Here is a 15,569-nt window from a genome sequence, read left to right as displayed (position 1 = left end):
TCATGATAATAATCAGGAAGCACGTGATTACCCTCATCGAGACCTTTAATTTGATACGCCATACGCCCTAGCGTCATGAACTTTAATTTTAACCGAATCTATGACTTACCATGACTACGTCATGATATATCCATAACTCATTTTCGTCCCGAATGATTCCCCACATCGAGACCTTGAATTTGATTCCCCACTTGCCCTCGCAGCGTCATTTTGAATTTTAACCCAATCTATGACTCATTATGACTGCCTGATGACTACAATCAGGAAACATTTTTTATTTACCCCGCTTGATTCAGTTAATCCGGACCTTTCATTTGATACCCTACACGCCTTAGCCTCATCAGTTTCACTTTTCACCCAATCTCATGTGGTCATTATTCTGTCTTAAGGGGCGCTGCCCAGTCAATTCAGCTAATTCATTTGAAACAGCAGAAAGGACAGCCCCCGTCCCCATTTCACCCCGGCTCTCACCTCTTCCTTTGTGACCCGTAGTATATCAAGCCGTTAACAGTAGCAGGAGAACAACCAGCACGCCAACGCCGCCGTGTGCTTTCCCACCACCCTTTCCCACGCTCTTAGTGGATCCGTCAGCAGGAAAAGTGAAGGCAACCCTTTTTTATGACCTCACCAGAAAATTATCACTCACGCGCCCAGCCGCGAAAATTAGGTATACAGCAAGTGCTTATGGCCATGAAAATTCAACAAGAAACTAAAAAAAATCAGACACCCCCTCCCTACCAACCGATCATGCAGATCGCGATTGGTGCCGTACCCGCAGGTTACCTGAATTCCGAGCCCACAGTGACGCATGGAACTTAACAGCCAACCATAGCTGCCTGCTGGGCTACTCATATGTACTCAAACTCAAAATTGACTCAAAACTCCTATGTACTCAGAACTCAAAATGTACTCAAAACTCAATATGTAATCAAACTCAAAATGTACTCAAACTCAAAATGTACTCAGAACTCAAAATGTACTCAAACTCAAAATGGACTCAAACTCAAAATGTACTCAGAACTCAAAATGGACTCAAACTCAAATTGTACTCAGAACTCAAAATGGACTCAAACTCAAAATGGACTCAAACTCAAAATGTACTCAGAACTCAAAATGGACTCAAACTCAAAATGTACTCAGAACTCAAAATGGACTCAGAATTCACTAGGTCTCAGGCGTACTCAAACTCAATCGGACTCAAACTCAGTCGGGATCACTCAGCTCAAACTCACTCAAGCTCAAACTCACGATGCCACACTAGCCTCGCGCTCACTCAAACTCAAACTCACGCGTGAGTTTGAGTCCAAATGAGTCTGAGTGAGTGGACTCATGAGTGAGTTTGCCGACCTCTGTCCACAACTATACCTAAAGACTTCCTTATTAACAACAGGCAGCAATCAGCCGAAACACCGACTGAGTGGGTTACAGCAACATAGAAATCCTCAGCAAAAACAAAAGGTTCTACCATTCTGTCAGCGTGCACTTCACTCTCAACATTAGCTTCTTCGATGCCAATGACATCCAAATCTTTTTCTCGAATGAGGGTGTGAAGGTTTAGCTGGGGCCTTTTTGACCCGAATCCCCGGACATTCAGCGTCCCTACTCTGAACGGCGTCCCCAAGTTTACAGTCATGAAGGTTTGTTGCACTCTGACAGCATGGCATCACACACATACACACACACACACAACATAAAAAAACTAGGAAACACTACCGCCACTACTTCGACCGGTGCAGACGAGTCAAAAACGCGGCCCGTGGTTCTCTAGTCATTGCTGCTTTTCTCGATTCGTATTCCAGCCGCTTCAGTTTCTGCTCGTTGCTTTCCTTGGTGTATCCGTCTCCCTCGTTCCGGCGTCATTTAGTTGATGCATCCCTGGCGTCCATGGACACCGTGCTTACGTCGGCTGCGCTGTTTCGTTCTTCCGGTTGCTGTGGTTCCGTTGTTTTCGCGTTGTCGGTATCCTGTTCATTTTATTCATCCTGGCTTGGCGGCTAGGGGGGCATTGCCGCCTCCGCCACTGCATGGTTTTCCTCGCTTGCATCAGCCACCTTGGTCGCGGCTCTCGGAGTCACCTCCGCTTCTTCAGCTTCCATCAAGTTCTCGTTGACCTCGGGTTCTCCGTCATTGCCTCCCACCACCTTGGCGTACGTGCTCACACACTCGTCGGCCGTGTGGCCGAAAGAACGGAACTTGAAACACCTCGGCACACGGCATTCGCGTCTCATGTGGCCCGTACGCCGGCAGCGAAGGCACCGTGGCGCACGTCCCGGCACGACGACGAGCACCTGGCCGCCGTAGAAAGACAACACGTGCGGTAGGTCGTCGGGCGTGACGTCCGGCTTAAGCGTCACCTGGATAAGCCGGGTGGTTGATTTAGCCGTCTCGAAACCATTTTCCTCCTACGCATCATGCTTCACGCTCTTGACGCCCCCGAAATCTTGCAGCGCCCTACTCAGACACTCACCAGGAATGTCGAAGGGCACCCAGTGCACCTTGAAGCTTACATCCTGATGAACTGGGTCAATGACGGCACAAAAGTTCCCCTTCACTTGCAGCGAACCTTTCTTCAAAATACGCTCACGTGCGGCCGGGGTGCGGAACTTGACAAGCCAAATATGGTTCATCTGGTGGGGCCCGATGCCTCCGACTTCCTTCAGCAGGTCCAATTCACGGAAGGGAACACAGAAATTATCTATCCGGTACGGGCACTTCGACGGGTCGCAGTGCAGAAAAACACATGCCTTCAGGCTGTCGTCAGACGGCAAAGTAGGCAGCAACGACCGATAACCATCTGGCTCGCCGAAAGAGCAGCCGCCGCGGCTGGAAACAGCCGCTTTTTCGCCTAGCGCAGAGCTAGCCATCGCATGTCCGCACCCACTGGGGGCCAGAACGCCGCTGACTACACCACGCCGCCGGACGGATTGACGGGCAGATACTTTTCATGTGTAGAGCGTGTAGTGCTGTGCCAGGTGATGGTTTCACTGCAAGTGGTCCCGGAATTTCTATCCGTGCAAGCGACCGTGACCGCAATTTGTGCTTTGCGCTTAGCGCTTTGCTAACTTAAGGGACCATTGCTCATTTCGATTATAAGTACAGCCCCACAATCAGTTTTTTCTCGTTAAGAGCAATCAACTCGTCGCTTGTTTAGATAGATGGCTGGGTGATCGGACGACTGATTTGTTTCCGCACAAATTAGCGCAAACTAAGTGTATTTCCAGTGTTCGATACATGCGCTAAGTGCTCTTGGTATCGTGTCTGAAAGCGGTCGTCTGTGTGAGTGTCACAATAGGGAAAGAGACCATATTTTCCTGCATCGGCGAAATCAAATTTGATGTTCCTTAGCCTGAATTCTTCCGGTTAGCGTCGCCAGCTACGATCGGGACTGGGAGATGCAACTGGGTTTTACAGCAGTTGCAGCATTGGGAGCTTTGGTGCACAAGGCAATTATGTACCGAGTGTAAAAGATAACTTCAAGACGCTTACCTGTAGCGAACAGTTTTATTTTCCAGTTGTCATCAGCAACTAATGCGTTTTTTCTCGTCTGTGAAACATACATATTCATTACGCTTGGGGATCAACGTTTGCTATTGTCACTAATATTTCTGTTATGTTGACGGGCTTGAAATCTTTCATTGGCCGTTATTACCTCGCCCGAATCGGATGAAACACAGCGTATCAACATAACCTCGCCGAGAAGCGTCTGTCGATCACGCATCGCCGCTTCTTGCCATTTCCCGCCGCTCTATTAACCCTAGGCGCTTTTCTTATAATTAACATCGAGATTTTTTCCCAGTGGCACCATGTAAAGGACCCACTGACTGCAATGACTGTGTTTTGAAAATGTGAAACTGTCCACAGACATATGCGCGAAAGGGCAACGAGAACGACGACGCCATTAGGGGATTAACGACGCAGCCAAGAGACTAAATGCATGCGTTTCGTCTTCCCGTTACTCCTTATAGATCGGCGGGGACGAACAGTTAGTCCGAATTTGTGCACACGGCACACACTCTGCTACAGATAGTCCCATTGAAGATGAACTGTTGCCCGCGAAGACTAACAGCTGTATTTTAGTCCCTGTTTTAGTCCTTTTTGCCTAAGAGTGCAGCTTCTGCGCTCGATAGAAAAGAATTGTTAATACCTTTCGCATTAATATTCTGTCACCGCTAAGTCATGTATTGCCAATTAGTATTCGCTAGTCATCAACGTTCATAGAACGAAATGTCTCCGAATGAGGTCAAGCGTAAAAAAAACTTAGCAGTGGCTTAGCTTGGCTATGTCAGGATATACGTAGCGTGAGCTAAAGTTCAGCAATCCAATCCAATCCAGTCCAATACAATCCAGTCCAGTCACTGCTCCTCGCGCATACGCAGCACGGCTCTCCGGGAGCCACGCGAAACGGCTATTGAGCGGGTCCGGCGCAACGTTAGACTTGGGTACTGCGCAAAGGAGGCGCACAGCTGGGCACACGCCCGCACCAGTGCGTTTGCCGCGGCTATTATGCAGGGTGTCGAACCGGACTTTTTTCGGGTTCGGTTCGGGTTCGGGTTCAAGCCTTTCGGGTTCGGTTCGGGTTCAGTTCCAGAGCACCATTCCGTTCCGGTTCGAACCGGTTCGAACCGGTTCAAACGGGTTCAAACGGGTTCGAAGAAAAAAAGTAGGCGTGTTTTTTTCTGTTAATTTTTTGTGCTCCTTTTTCCTTTCCTTATCAAGGCGCCATAAAACCAAGTCATAATGAATGTTTCTTTGTGGAAATATTTTGCCTTGGCCAAACTAAAGCGACCCTGCAACACTTTTTTCACCTTTTTTCTAAATGCTTGCAGAAAGTAGTCAACCAACACATCCTGTACTTAGATTAGTGGTCGCAAGGTGCCGCAGCCAAAAATTACTGCTCTCTCCTCATCAGATAACTTGGAAATTTGCTTAAAATATTTTTCTCTCCTTCCCGGTCTTGGCGTTCTTCGACTGCTGAATGACATCATTAAAGCGGTGTAGCGGCTATTCGCCGGCTTTTCTTAAGTTGCAGAATAGAACGCATTTCATAGCCACTTTAAAAAGACAGCCACAAAAGCGAAGCAGAAACGGAAGCTGCATCCGCAGCGACTAGGAAATCACGCACTGTTGCTCTGTGCTGGCAATTGCTGTAGTTCACGCAGTGCTTCCAGATGCGCAGAAGGGTGAAAGCGTATATCGAAAGTGGTGATTTATTTTTATTTGTTAATAAATTATTTAATTAATTAATTAATTGTAGGGTTTAACGCGCCGACGCAACGCAGACGTTGAGGCGCGCCGTAGTGGAGGGCTCTGGATTAATTTTGGCCACCTGGGGATCTTTAACGTCCACCGAAATCTCGTACACACGGACGTTTTCGCTTTTCGCGTCCATCAGAAAAGCGGCCGCCGTGGCTGGGAATCTAACCCGCGTCTGTGTGCTCAGCAGCGCAACGCCTTAGCCACTTAGCCACCGCGGCGAGTTTATCTAAAGTCTTCAATAGCTCCTTTAACCGTACAAGCTACTGCAAAACGCTTTCTATGGTAGTTTGACGAGTATGTGGCGCCTCTGCCCCCTCCCCAATTTTCGTTGGCCGCTAAGTTCATGGCCCTGCCAGGCTCGGTGTGAAAGAAACATTGTGCATGGCTGGCGAATAAACACCGACGAGCAGAGCTGCTCGCGGTCAGTCACCGTCACCACCAGCACGCTGCGGGTCGTCCCTCGGGTGGAGGGTACTACGACCCTCCCACGTTCCGGAATGCGGGCCAAATAGTGACAGATAGGTCAACGATTACAACGATAACTGAAGCTAAACAAAAGGTTCGTTGGGGCACTTAAGGGTACTATTTGTATGAATCTGAAAGCATTGCTCTTTATGCCCGCAAGTTTACCTTTATTAATTTAAGTTCGTTCATTTTCATGATTTAATTTTATTTTATACTTGGCTTATACCACGGCAATTTTACAGACCACAGTTCTTTTCTTAAGGAAACAAGAAATATGGCAGACGATTACGGTAGTCGCTGATGCGAAATTTGAGCTCAGCGCGAACTGTAGTCTTCTCGGCGATGGCGCATAGCTGCTGTGTCTTAGGGAGTGATCACGTCCACAACAAATGCACGACGGCATGCGGTATACTCTGTCGTTATCTCGTAAGGCGCTGCTGCCGTGGAGCATGTCTCGCGCGGACTGGAAATTTCGCCCTCCCCTCCCACTTTCGCCATACTTTGGTCCTCCGCTTTCCTGCTCGCTCTATCGTCGGTGGCGTCTTCGTTCTCTCGGTTACAACGAGGCCGACGCTGAGAAACTAGGCAAAACCACAGGAGCTTGCGCTTAAGTGCTGCGCTCTAACGCATGGCTCTTCAGAGCCACCGCTGTGCCGCCCTGTGATCCACTCCCTTCGCCGACCGGTGACTGGCCGCACATCGTCTCCAAATAATGCGTCCTCGCCACAGTCTTCTCGAAGGCGAACATGTACCCTCCTGGCCAGCGGGCAGCGCTCCGGTGCCTCCAGTGCTTCACCCATCAGTGCATCCTAACCAGAATCTTCTGGCAATGAGCAGCCTCCCTGCAGGCAGCCTTTTGCCCCGACCTACTAAGCAGACGACCCGTCCGTGCACAATCGTTTTTGGTACCCTGGAGTGTCGCCGTGGTGGGGCATTTTGCGTCTCCTCCCCCCCCCCCCCCCGGCAGCTCGTGACGGGCCGCCCCTCGTCCCAAAATCATGCATCCTCATCAGAATGTTCTGCCTGGCAGGCAGGCAGGCAGGCAGGCAGGCAGGCAGGCAGGCAGGCGGGCAGGTAGTTTACCGGCAAACGGGCGGTCTCTTTGGCGGGCAGGAGATGGTACGCACTGGCCATCTTTTTTTGGATCGATCAAATGTTACGCACGCACGCACGCACGCACGCACCCCTATTTTCGCACAATGAAGCAAAAAAATATGCATTGTAAATAAATCGGTTGGTCTGCTATGCTTTTCATCTACCCCAAGTTTTAACGGCGCTTTAGCTTTAACACGAAAGGATTAGCAGTGCTAGAAGTAGAAAACAGTCCGGCGTCGGCGTTAATGTCTGACTGCCAAGCCTGGCAGGTGGCATTTAGAGCAATTTCTTTCTGCTTATCTTTTATCTGCTAACAGAGCTGTTGGAAAGAAAGAACGGCTATAAAGGATCATTGGACGGCGTGTATATAGCGGCATTGGAATACGAAACCACCGGAGATATGAACTTTCTATTGGCCCTTCAGCGACCGGAGAGAGCGATTGGGCTCTAGGAGAGATAATAGCCAATTGAAGTCACAAGCAGCAGTAATGATCACTTGTAGAGAGAGAGAGAGAGAGAGAGAGAGAGAATGAAGTTTAATTAAATTGAGGCAAAGGTTCAGACAGGTGTACTCATTCGAGGGGGCCAAATCGACAGCCGTTTCCATCAAGAGCAACTGATCTTGAAGGCCGGAGCTGGTGATGGCTGTCTCCCAAATCTCTATGGAAACGTGGAGGTTGGGTAGATCTACGGTACACTTGTCGCAGCCGCCTACTATGTGTATGAGGTTCCCAGGCTCTCCACACAAGCGACGAAATTGAGAGAGCTGTGTCGCGTCAAAGAGGTGGAGTATGGTGGTGTGTGGGAAGGAGTATGCCCGCAGGGCGCGGAGTAATCTTTCCTGGTTAGTCGGTAGCGATTTGTGCTGGGAGGAATACGTTCTACGGAAGAGGCTATAGTTCTGAGTAACTTCCTGGTCTGTGACTGCAGGATGCATGCACTCGGGCCCGGCTTCATCAGCTGGCTAAGCGGGTCAAATCTCGAGCCACGAGGTTGCTGATCTTGTTTGCCGGATATGCCAGTATGAGCTGGTGCCCATATAATCGTGACTGTCTCGTTGGTGGTCTCCGATTGATTATTGTAAGTGCTGTAAGATGCAATCGATCGTTGGAAAAGCTGGGCCACGCCTGCTAAGACTCTGTTATAAGAGTTTTGGCGCCGCTTCCTTAGCTTGAAGAAGGCTGTGTTCGGGGGTTGAGATGCCACACCTGTGGGAGGCTGCAGAACGGTAGCACAAAGAAAGAGAAGGTATTGAAGAATGCTATCGGACGTCTCTTGCATCAAACCAGTTGATCGTTCCTCCCTTTTTTCTTTCAGTTTAGTTTCTTTCAAACTGTCGCACCTCATATATATACACGTTTTGAAAATCCTTTGATCTATATAAAATACGCATTAGGCAATTAATTATTAACTTTAGTGCGAGATGGTAATTTTAATATAGAAACCACATAACAGCGCAATACGGGCGTAAAGAAATAATTTTTATAGCGTTCAGGTGGCCGTTACATAGCTTTGCGGCTACTTTGTGCTTGACAAAATTTCGTGATTGGTCGAGATGGAGAATGCTGCAAAATTTCAAAATGCCAAAGACCCCAAAGATATCATGTGTGGTCCCACCGTCTAATCTGCCCTAACTGACTCGCTAGTTCCTGGAATTCAAATTAATCAACACACCAGTCCAACTAATCCACATTAGCTCATTCACTCACCTAACTAATCCACCCCAGTCTACCCGCTAACCCGTATTAATCGACTTAAATCCATCCGCCGTTAAAGTTTAAGGCTGAGCAGATTCAAGATAACATGAAAATGCTATCAAATATAGTTTAAAAGTGGAAATTAGAATTCCCCTTTTTTATATCTCACGTTCTCTTAGAGCAGTAACCAAATGACACAACGGCACTGCATACAAGCAGAAGTGAAGTTTATTTTAAAAACTACGAGTGTTTGTGTGTCAGTGCTGTTTGTATATAACTGGCCATTCAAACTAAAATAGGTGGAATATATGGATTTATTGTTGACGGTGTCCCTGAAGGCCTTCATAAGCGGACAGGGATGCATGCGAATTAACAACACATTAAAAACTTTACACGATTTTAAATACCATGCAGAGAGAAACCATGAAGAATATTCCATGATATGTTGCCTCGGAATATGCGTTCTAACTTAGGTTATGCTAAATGTAAAAGAGAATTGGGCAAGATGGGCAGTACCTAACGCAAACTGATAGTATATACGGACAACTTTACATTTAATTGAGGGCAATAGTAAGAAAGAAGAGAACATGATGGGCCTTGGGAACTGCAGACTATGCGAAATATTTCATGGTTCTGTCTGGCGAGTGGCAAAGGTAGGGACCGAATGTTTTTGAGGCCCCGGAACCGGTTCGGAACGGTTCCTTCGATTCGTTCCGGTTCGGGTTCAGTTCCAAAATGGCGGAAAGAATACTGTTCCGGTTCAGTTCCGGTTCCGGGCAAAAATTCGGGTTCGGTTCCGGTTTTCGGTTCGGTTCCGGTTCCGGTTCGACACCCTGCTATTATGTCCGTCCTCTGGAATGCGCAGACCGGCAAATGTGCAGACGCAATTCTCTACACACCGGTACTCCAATTGGATTGGATTTCCAATCCAATATGATCCAATTTAATCCAATCCAATCTAATCCAAATCCAATCCAATCCAATGCTGCTCGGGTTTGCGCAGCACGGCCCTCCAAGGTCCACGCGAATCTGCTCAACCTCGGCCAGTGTAGCTTACGCTACAAAAAACGTTACAAGACACCGGGGCACGATTACGCCGATCTCACTTGACGTGCCTTGTTTTGTTAGGTGTAGAGGTTGACGTTTCTGCCAACAAATGTTTACTCGTTAGTGCAACACTACGCTGGTCTTCCCCGTCCTTGATTGTTTGGGCTACTTTATTCACATATAAATGTGCACTTACTTATCCCACTTACCATTTTTGCTCGTCCTCTGACTTTGTACGGGCGAAACACGGCGGCTGCAGGGCGACGTTTTTTTACAGCGAAAGCAATATTTTCCTGGTTCAGGGAGTGAGCGTTTGGCCTTGAAGTCATACCACCTGATTCGCTTGCGCCCCTCAAGGGCCACTCCTCCTCCCTCCTTCACGCCGGCGCGGCGTGGAGGACAAAGCGAGGACGCTGGCCCGTATGTTGTCCGCGTTGTCCTAGTGGCGAAAGCGGCAAGCTGCGTTGGACCAACCAGCTCGGCTTGCTAAGGAGTTAAAAAAAATTCCCGCGCCTTCCCGCGAGGGGAACACGAATAAATACAGAGCATTGGGGCCTCAGTACTGGTTGAAGGCAGTGTTGCTTCCATCGCTTCTTCCGTGATGCTGGAGTAGCAGACACGAGTAAACGTGGGAGCGAGCGTCAACCAAGGAAGGAAGGAGCAACGCAGTGACTGAAGCACGAGCGACCGCTAGCCGCTTTATATGTGCAGCGCGCGCAGTAGAGGGAGAGCAGTACGGGGGGGAGAGCGCGCAAGCGCAAGCAGCGCGCGCCCTTCCACGCCATAGAGATAATATACTGACTCTAGAGGGAAAGCGCGCCGCTGAGCCAATGCATTGGAACCGTACGACACACAGTGGCAGACATGATACAACGATTTGAATGTTGCCAGCTGAACTTTTGCTTACTAAAAACGGTGAAAGTGATGGGTTGTAATCTGGTAACGTGCTACTGTGGCGTTTCCGCGTCCGGCTAGCGAAGCATGCCGGGATTAATTGTAACATGGCGGACCGCTATCCAGGCGGATTTTGTGTAGGCGGCGTCGACAGCATTGCGTAGTTTATCTCCTGTGGGTAGGTAACCGACGTGTTTTCGGTTTAGCGTACGTGTGACTTATATGTACTGAGACTATTTGAGCAAGATGTGGCAACGCTCATACAACACTTGCGCGCAAGCTCGAATGCGACTGATCGCACGCGCGACGACGCCAAGGAGTCAGCTTATCCGTACTGGGCGCACAGAAAAATGAATCTCCGTATGATCTGCGTGCATTTTTGCGCTGTGCCGCTTTATTTGCCATTCTGTGACATTTTGCGAGTCGCTCAATGCTTATCAAACGAAGTGAAGTGAACTGTGGCTTTAGCTCAATGTCAAACCTTTATTGACACACACAAAAAAACATCGCACGGGCCAACGCTGATATTGCCGGTGAGTCGCGGCGCTTTGAAGCACATGAACGAAAGAGCGCGGTCGACCGCAAGCCAAGGGAGTGGGAAATGCATGCCAAGGGTGTATGTGAAGTACAGACCGCGGCGTGTCCCATTTTTCTTTCTGTATGTATTCGTCAAGTTAGCTGCTTTCCACCACTTTAAAGGGAAAGCTTGCGGGACTGAATGCGCTGCATTGAATGGGCAGTAATTTACCGCACAGAGCGCGCGAGGAGAGAACATTGACTTATTGATCTATTGTGACGGATTAAAAAAGAAATCGCATTTCGTTACCTATTTTTTCGTTCTACCTTCACGAACGTTTGCGAGAAAGTTCGAAGCACGAAGAGCTGTAAGAAGTTGCATGACTAAAACAACTGGAACCGAACGATTATAAAAGCTCCTTTTATTTCTCTTCCAACGGGAACGATCGCTGGCTGCCACTCCGTAGACTGTAGTGAACTTGCGGTAGCCAAGGTCAGATCGGAATCGCTGTTCCGGCGTCAGTTCAGGGGCAAAGAAAGAATGCCAGCATCGCAAGCACCCGGGGAGGCACTTGCTCAGCGCGTGCATCCGAGTTGTACCAGTTGTACGCATTTTGTACGCACGCAGATCTGAGCTGGAGACTGCACACACACACTGCGCAAGTCAGGCGCAAGGGCCCCGCCACTTCCTAGCACACTTAATGAAAATCGAAACCAAAACTGAACTACGCACTTACTCTTTCTCCACTAATTAGAGCTTAATTACACTAAAAGTTTTTTAAAAAGCTAGTTTTAATTACTGAGGCAATTATTTGTAACTATTTTGCTTCAGTTCATTGTTTTAGTTAAATAATTACGGAACAACTTTTTAGAAGGCTGAATACAATTGATCTGGCAACCATGGGAATTGTATCATGTCAGCGCCCACGATTCGTACGGTCTCGGAGCTCGCTTTACCCCCCTGTTCCACGCCCCACCGCGCTGCTATCACGCACCTGTTACGCCGAGACCGCGACGGAGCGAACAGCATGCGCGCGCCAGCTGCTGTTGAGAGAGAGGAGGGAAGGAGGAGAGGCGCACCTGCTGCGGACGCGGAGCTGTGGACGCCGTCCGACGCAGGAAGAGGCGAGGCTAAGAAATGCTCTGCATTTAAAATGTAAGTACGGGCGGGCAAAGCGGCAGACGGAAACGGGGGAAGAACGGGAAATTCGGCGAGCGCGCGTCGGGAGAAGGATGCAAAAAGACGACAGCAACAAGCGTTGTACGAAGGAACGAACGCGTCACCTCAGACTTGGACGACGCCTCCTGATAAAATAGCGCACGGCCGCACTGGAGGAGCGGCGAACGCGAAAGTGCGCGCCCGCCGCTCCTCCATCCCGACCGTGAATAGCGGTAGCATAGAGAAAGCAATTTCTCTATGGCGGTAGTGAGTGCTCGCAGTACGAACGTTCGGCTAGGCGTATCGCTCGGTGGGTCGCCTGCGGTTCGGTTTATTTCGCTTGCATAACCGGTTTAAGCAAGATAAACCGCAGACATTTTCTCAAGGGTTTGTAGGACGGGTTTAGTTTCTCACGCGCCGCAGTTCATCGGACGCGCAGAGTGCGAACATTATCTCTGCGCCGTTAAGAAATGTGACAGAGTGCGGAGGGCCCTTCCTAAATGCAACCATGCCAAGATTTTAGCGCCTTATTTTATAAGGAGACGACGCAGCTCGCAAAAGCGCTGGCTATCAGTGCTTCTCGTCAAAACTTTACAAAACATTTTGGGATTTCGAGAAGTTTGTACAAAACCAATTATTAAAGTTTGCGGGGAACTTTTATGTTTCCACCCTTTTATAGGGGAAGCATAGTTGCAGCACTGTAAGCACTGATGTTCTACGACTGCCGGAGATGCGGACAAGATGCAAATAAAGGCAATGACAGTTTTTTGGAGGCAGAACAGTCTCATTATCATGAGAATACATTGTTATTAAGAAAAAGGACCGTAGCCTAAATGAGGGGTCCCTTGAAGAGAAAGGGAACAGAGGCCACTGGAAACTAAACCTTCTCGCGCACAACTTTCCGTCTCCTTTGGTCGTCGTTCTTTCAAGATGATGTGTCACCACGTTCCTCAGGCTGCAAGTCGGGTGGGCATAACAAAGCATGCGTACAGCAATCCCTGCAGGCACGAATTTGTCAAATTTTTTCGCTGATTTACATGGGCGACCGTGGGGCATGATATATGTTCATTTGAGGAGTTTAAGAGGAACGCCCACACTGGAATAAGCTTCTACAAAGGGAAATTTTGAGAAAGCATTACAGCTACCCGTCGTAGCCGGCTGTATTTTAGGTAGAAGTCAGATTTTCCCGCCGCAAAGTATTAATGCTTACGAATTTGGCGTTAATGGTTGAAGACGTTTGCTTGGTCGACAGAGAGTTCTTGCTGCAAAGGTCTGAAAAGGGAAAATTTTAGAAAATCTGGATGGGTTTGTGTCTTAGCTCTACGGCTGATTTTTAAATGGATATAAAATGTACCCTTCGCAGGAATATTCTGAGGATAATTTTGGCCTTGCGGCTGCCCTCACAAAGATGGAAGAATTGGTGTTAGGACAGATTTGCACCTCAAGCAAAACTTTCCATTGCATCACCGGTAAATTCCCAACATGACGCAGTGGCGTAGAGCTGCTTCTGCTTCGCGTGCACATAGTCATCATCATTGTGCGGTTTCGGTTCATAAAAGGCTGGACCGGAGCTCTGCCTATGCAATATTCATGCTTACGACTTTTGGCGTTTATTGTGTTTCGACAATCATTTGTGCGGCTGCATTCCTTTTGCACTCTATCAACAGGACGTGGTGGGTCAACTGAGCGCCCGCGGTCACAAGCTGGCTACGGTCCACTGGAAGGGCGACGTGGTCGCCCTGCTTCGGACGCATCCGCAAGCGTACAGCGCCTACCACGACTTCCGCAGTGGCGTGCCAGGCGGAATGGGCGGTGGATAGACTGACCATAGTGCCGCCAACGTGCTCAAGCCGTCAACGCAGCACAGAAGGCGTTCCTGATTACTTCAAAAATAGCTAGTCTCTGTTTGGAAAAGATCTGCGCGTTTAATGTTTGTCTTCACAACTTTGTCAACATCAGCTTTATTGTAATATATCTGCATAAAAAATAAGGAACTAAACGCATTCGAACGCATTGTACTGTGTTTGCTATTTGAATGCTGCTTTTATCATTCTTGTTAAAGGTGCCAGGATTCTACGGGGATTTGTTGATTTATATATACATTGTGCGCATGTGTGCATGTGCGTTTGAGCGCATGTGTTCGTGTGTTTGTCTGCGCGCGCGAATGCGTGGTGCTACTGCTGTGAGCAAACAAAATCAAATTAGCAGTTTAATGTGCTGAGGCTACACCTGGCTTTGGGTGCGCCGTAGCTGAGGGCTCTGAAATAATTTTGACCGCCTTGGAATTTTCACGTGGGCGCAAATCTCGGAACAAAGCTCATGTGAGAAGCCGCTGCCATGGTTAAGGCAGAGCCCGAGTCCTTGAGCTCAGCAGCACAAGGCTTTAGCCACTGAGCTACCACGGCGGGTACTACTGCCAGAAACACACATGATAGGGCGAACGGGTAAAGGTGAGGTAGAGTTGATCATTACTACCAAAAAATGAAGGAAGCTCAACATAACGCGTAAGAGTTGAAGGTAGGCAAGCTGTACGCAGCCTTCATGACTATCACGGTGTTTTCGATTCCCGGCCGCGGCGGCCGCTTTTTTGATGGAGACGAAAAGCAAAAACGCCCGTGTGTACGAGATTTCGGCGCACGTTAAAGGTCCCCAGGTGGTCAAAATTAATCCGGAGCCCTCCACTACGGCGCGCTTCATCGCCTGCGTTGCGTTGGCGCGTTAAACCCCACAATCAATCAACTATCACGGTGGTTTAACTCCACGATTCCGGCCGATCTGCTTCTTCGCTGCCGCAAGGACCTTTAATCCGTCGTTGCTGCAATAGCGGAGAAGCAGCAGGAAATCGAACAACGAACGACGGGAACGCGCACAAAGCTATGCGCCCGCAGGTGCAACGTTTGCCCTGTCACGTGTTCTGTGTCGAGCAGGTGGCGTGATTCCTCTCCCCTTATCACAGCCGAGTGCGTAAGCCGTTTGACTCTTGGGTACTGGCCCACGGTTCTGTGAAACGCCGAAATCAACTAAACAGCTCTAACGGAACTCTAACCAGTCACAGCACCCACTAAGTATTTAAGTGCAGGTAGTATATGTAGCACCATTATGATTTACTAACTGAAGGAGATAGAAAGCACCCCTACCTTCATCAATTATGTCCTAGTGAATAACAGTCCCCTTAGCTACATGATTTTACTATCTCGCTATGCATAACCTAGTGCCATGAATAACCCAGTAAAAAGCGCGACCTGAATCTAGGGTGTACACACTAAGCTTTTTTGCCCACTCTCTGGCCGAAAAGGGTGTAAAAATCTGGTCCCTTGGCACACACCTTTAAACGGCGCTAGGCTAAAAAACAGCGTGCTTGTGGTTGCCATAAGTTGAGGGCGTAAGGCTGCCCGAAGTAAGGGTGTGGGAAGTTGTCAGGTTCGGGGGACAATAATAAA

General features: G+C 48.8%; 1 protein-coding gene across 1 annotated transcript in view; it reads left to right on the top strand.

The window, feature by feature from the left end:
* Positions 1-14,102, top strand: part of LOC144165228 (scoloptoxin SSD20-like) — a 36,349-nt gene extending 22,247 nt beyond the window's left edge. The window contains exon 2 of the mRNA XM_077695346.1: positions 13,797-14,102. Coding sequence (XP_077551472.1) covers positions 13,797-13,949 — 153 coding nt within the window. The 3' untranslated portion in view covers positions 13,950-14,102. The remainder of the gene's footprint in view (positions 1-13,796) is intronic.
* The last annotated feature ends 1,467 nt before the right edge of the window (positions 14,103-15,569 follow it).

Source organism: Haemaphysalis longicornis, unplaced genomic scaffold (assembly GCF_048455015.1).
Source record: "Haemaphysalis longicornis isolate Haplotype H1 unplaced genomic scaffold, Haemaphysalis longicornis Haplotype H1 scaffold_14, whole genome shotgun sequence".
NCBI lineage: Eukaryota > Metazoa > Arthropoda > Arachnida > Ixodida > Ixodidae > Haemaphysalis > Haemaphysalis longicornis.
The sequence above is the reverse complement of the archived record's forward strand: the minus strand, read 5'-3'. Positions and strand labels throughout refer to the sequence as shown.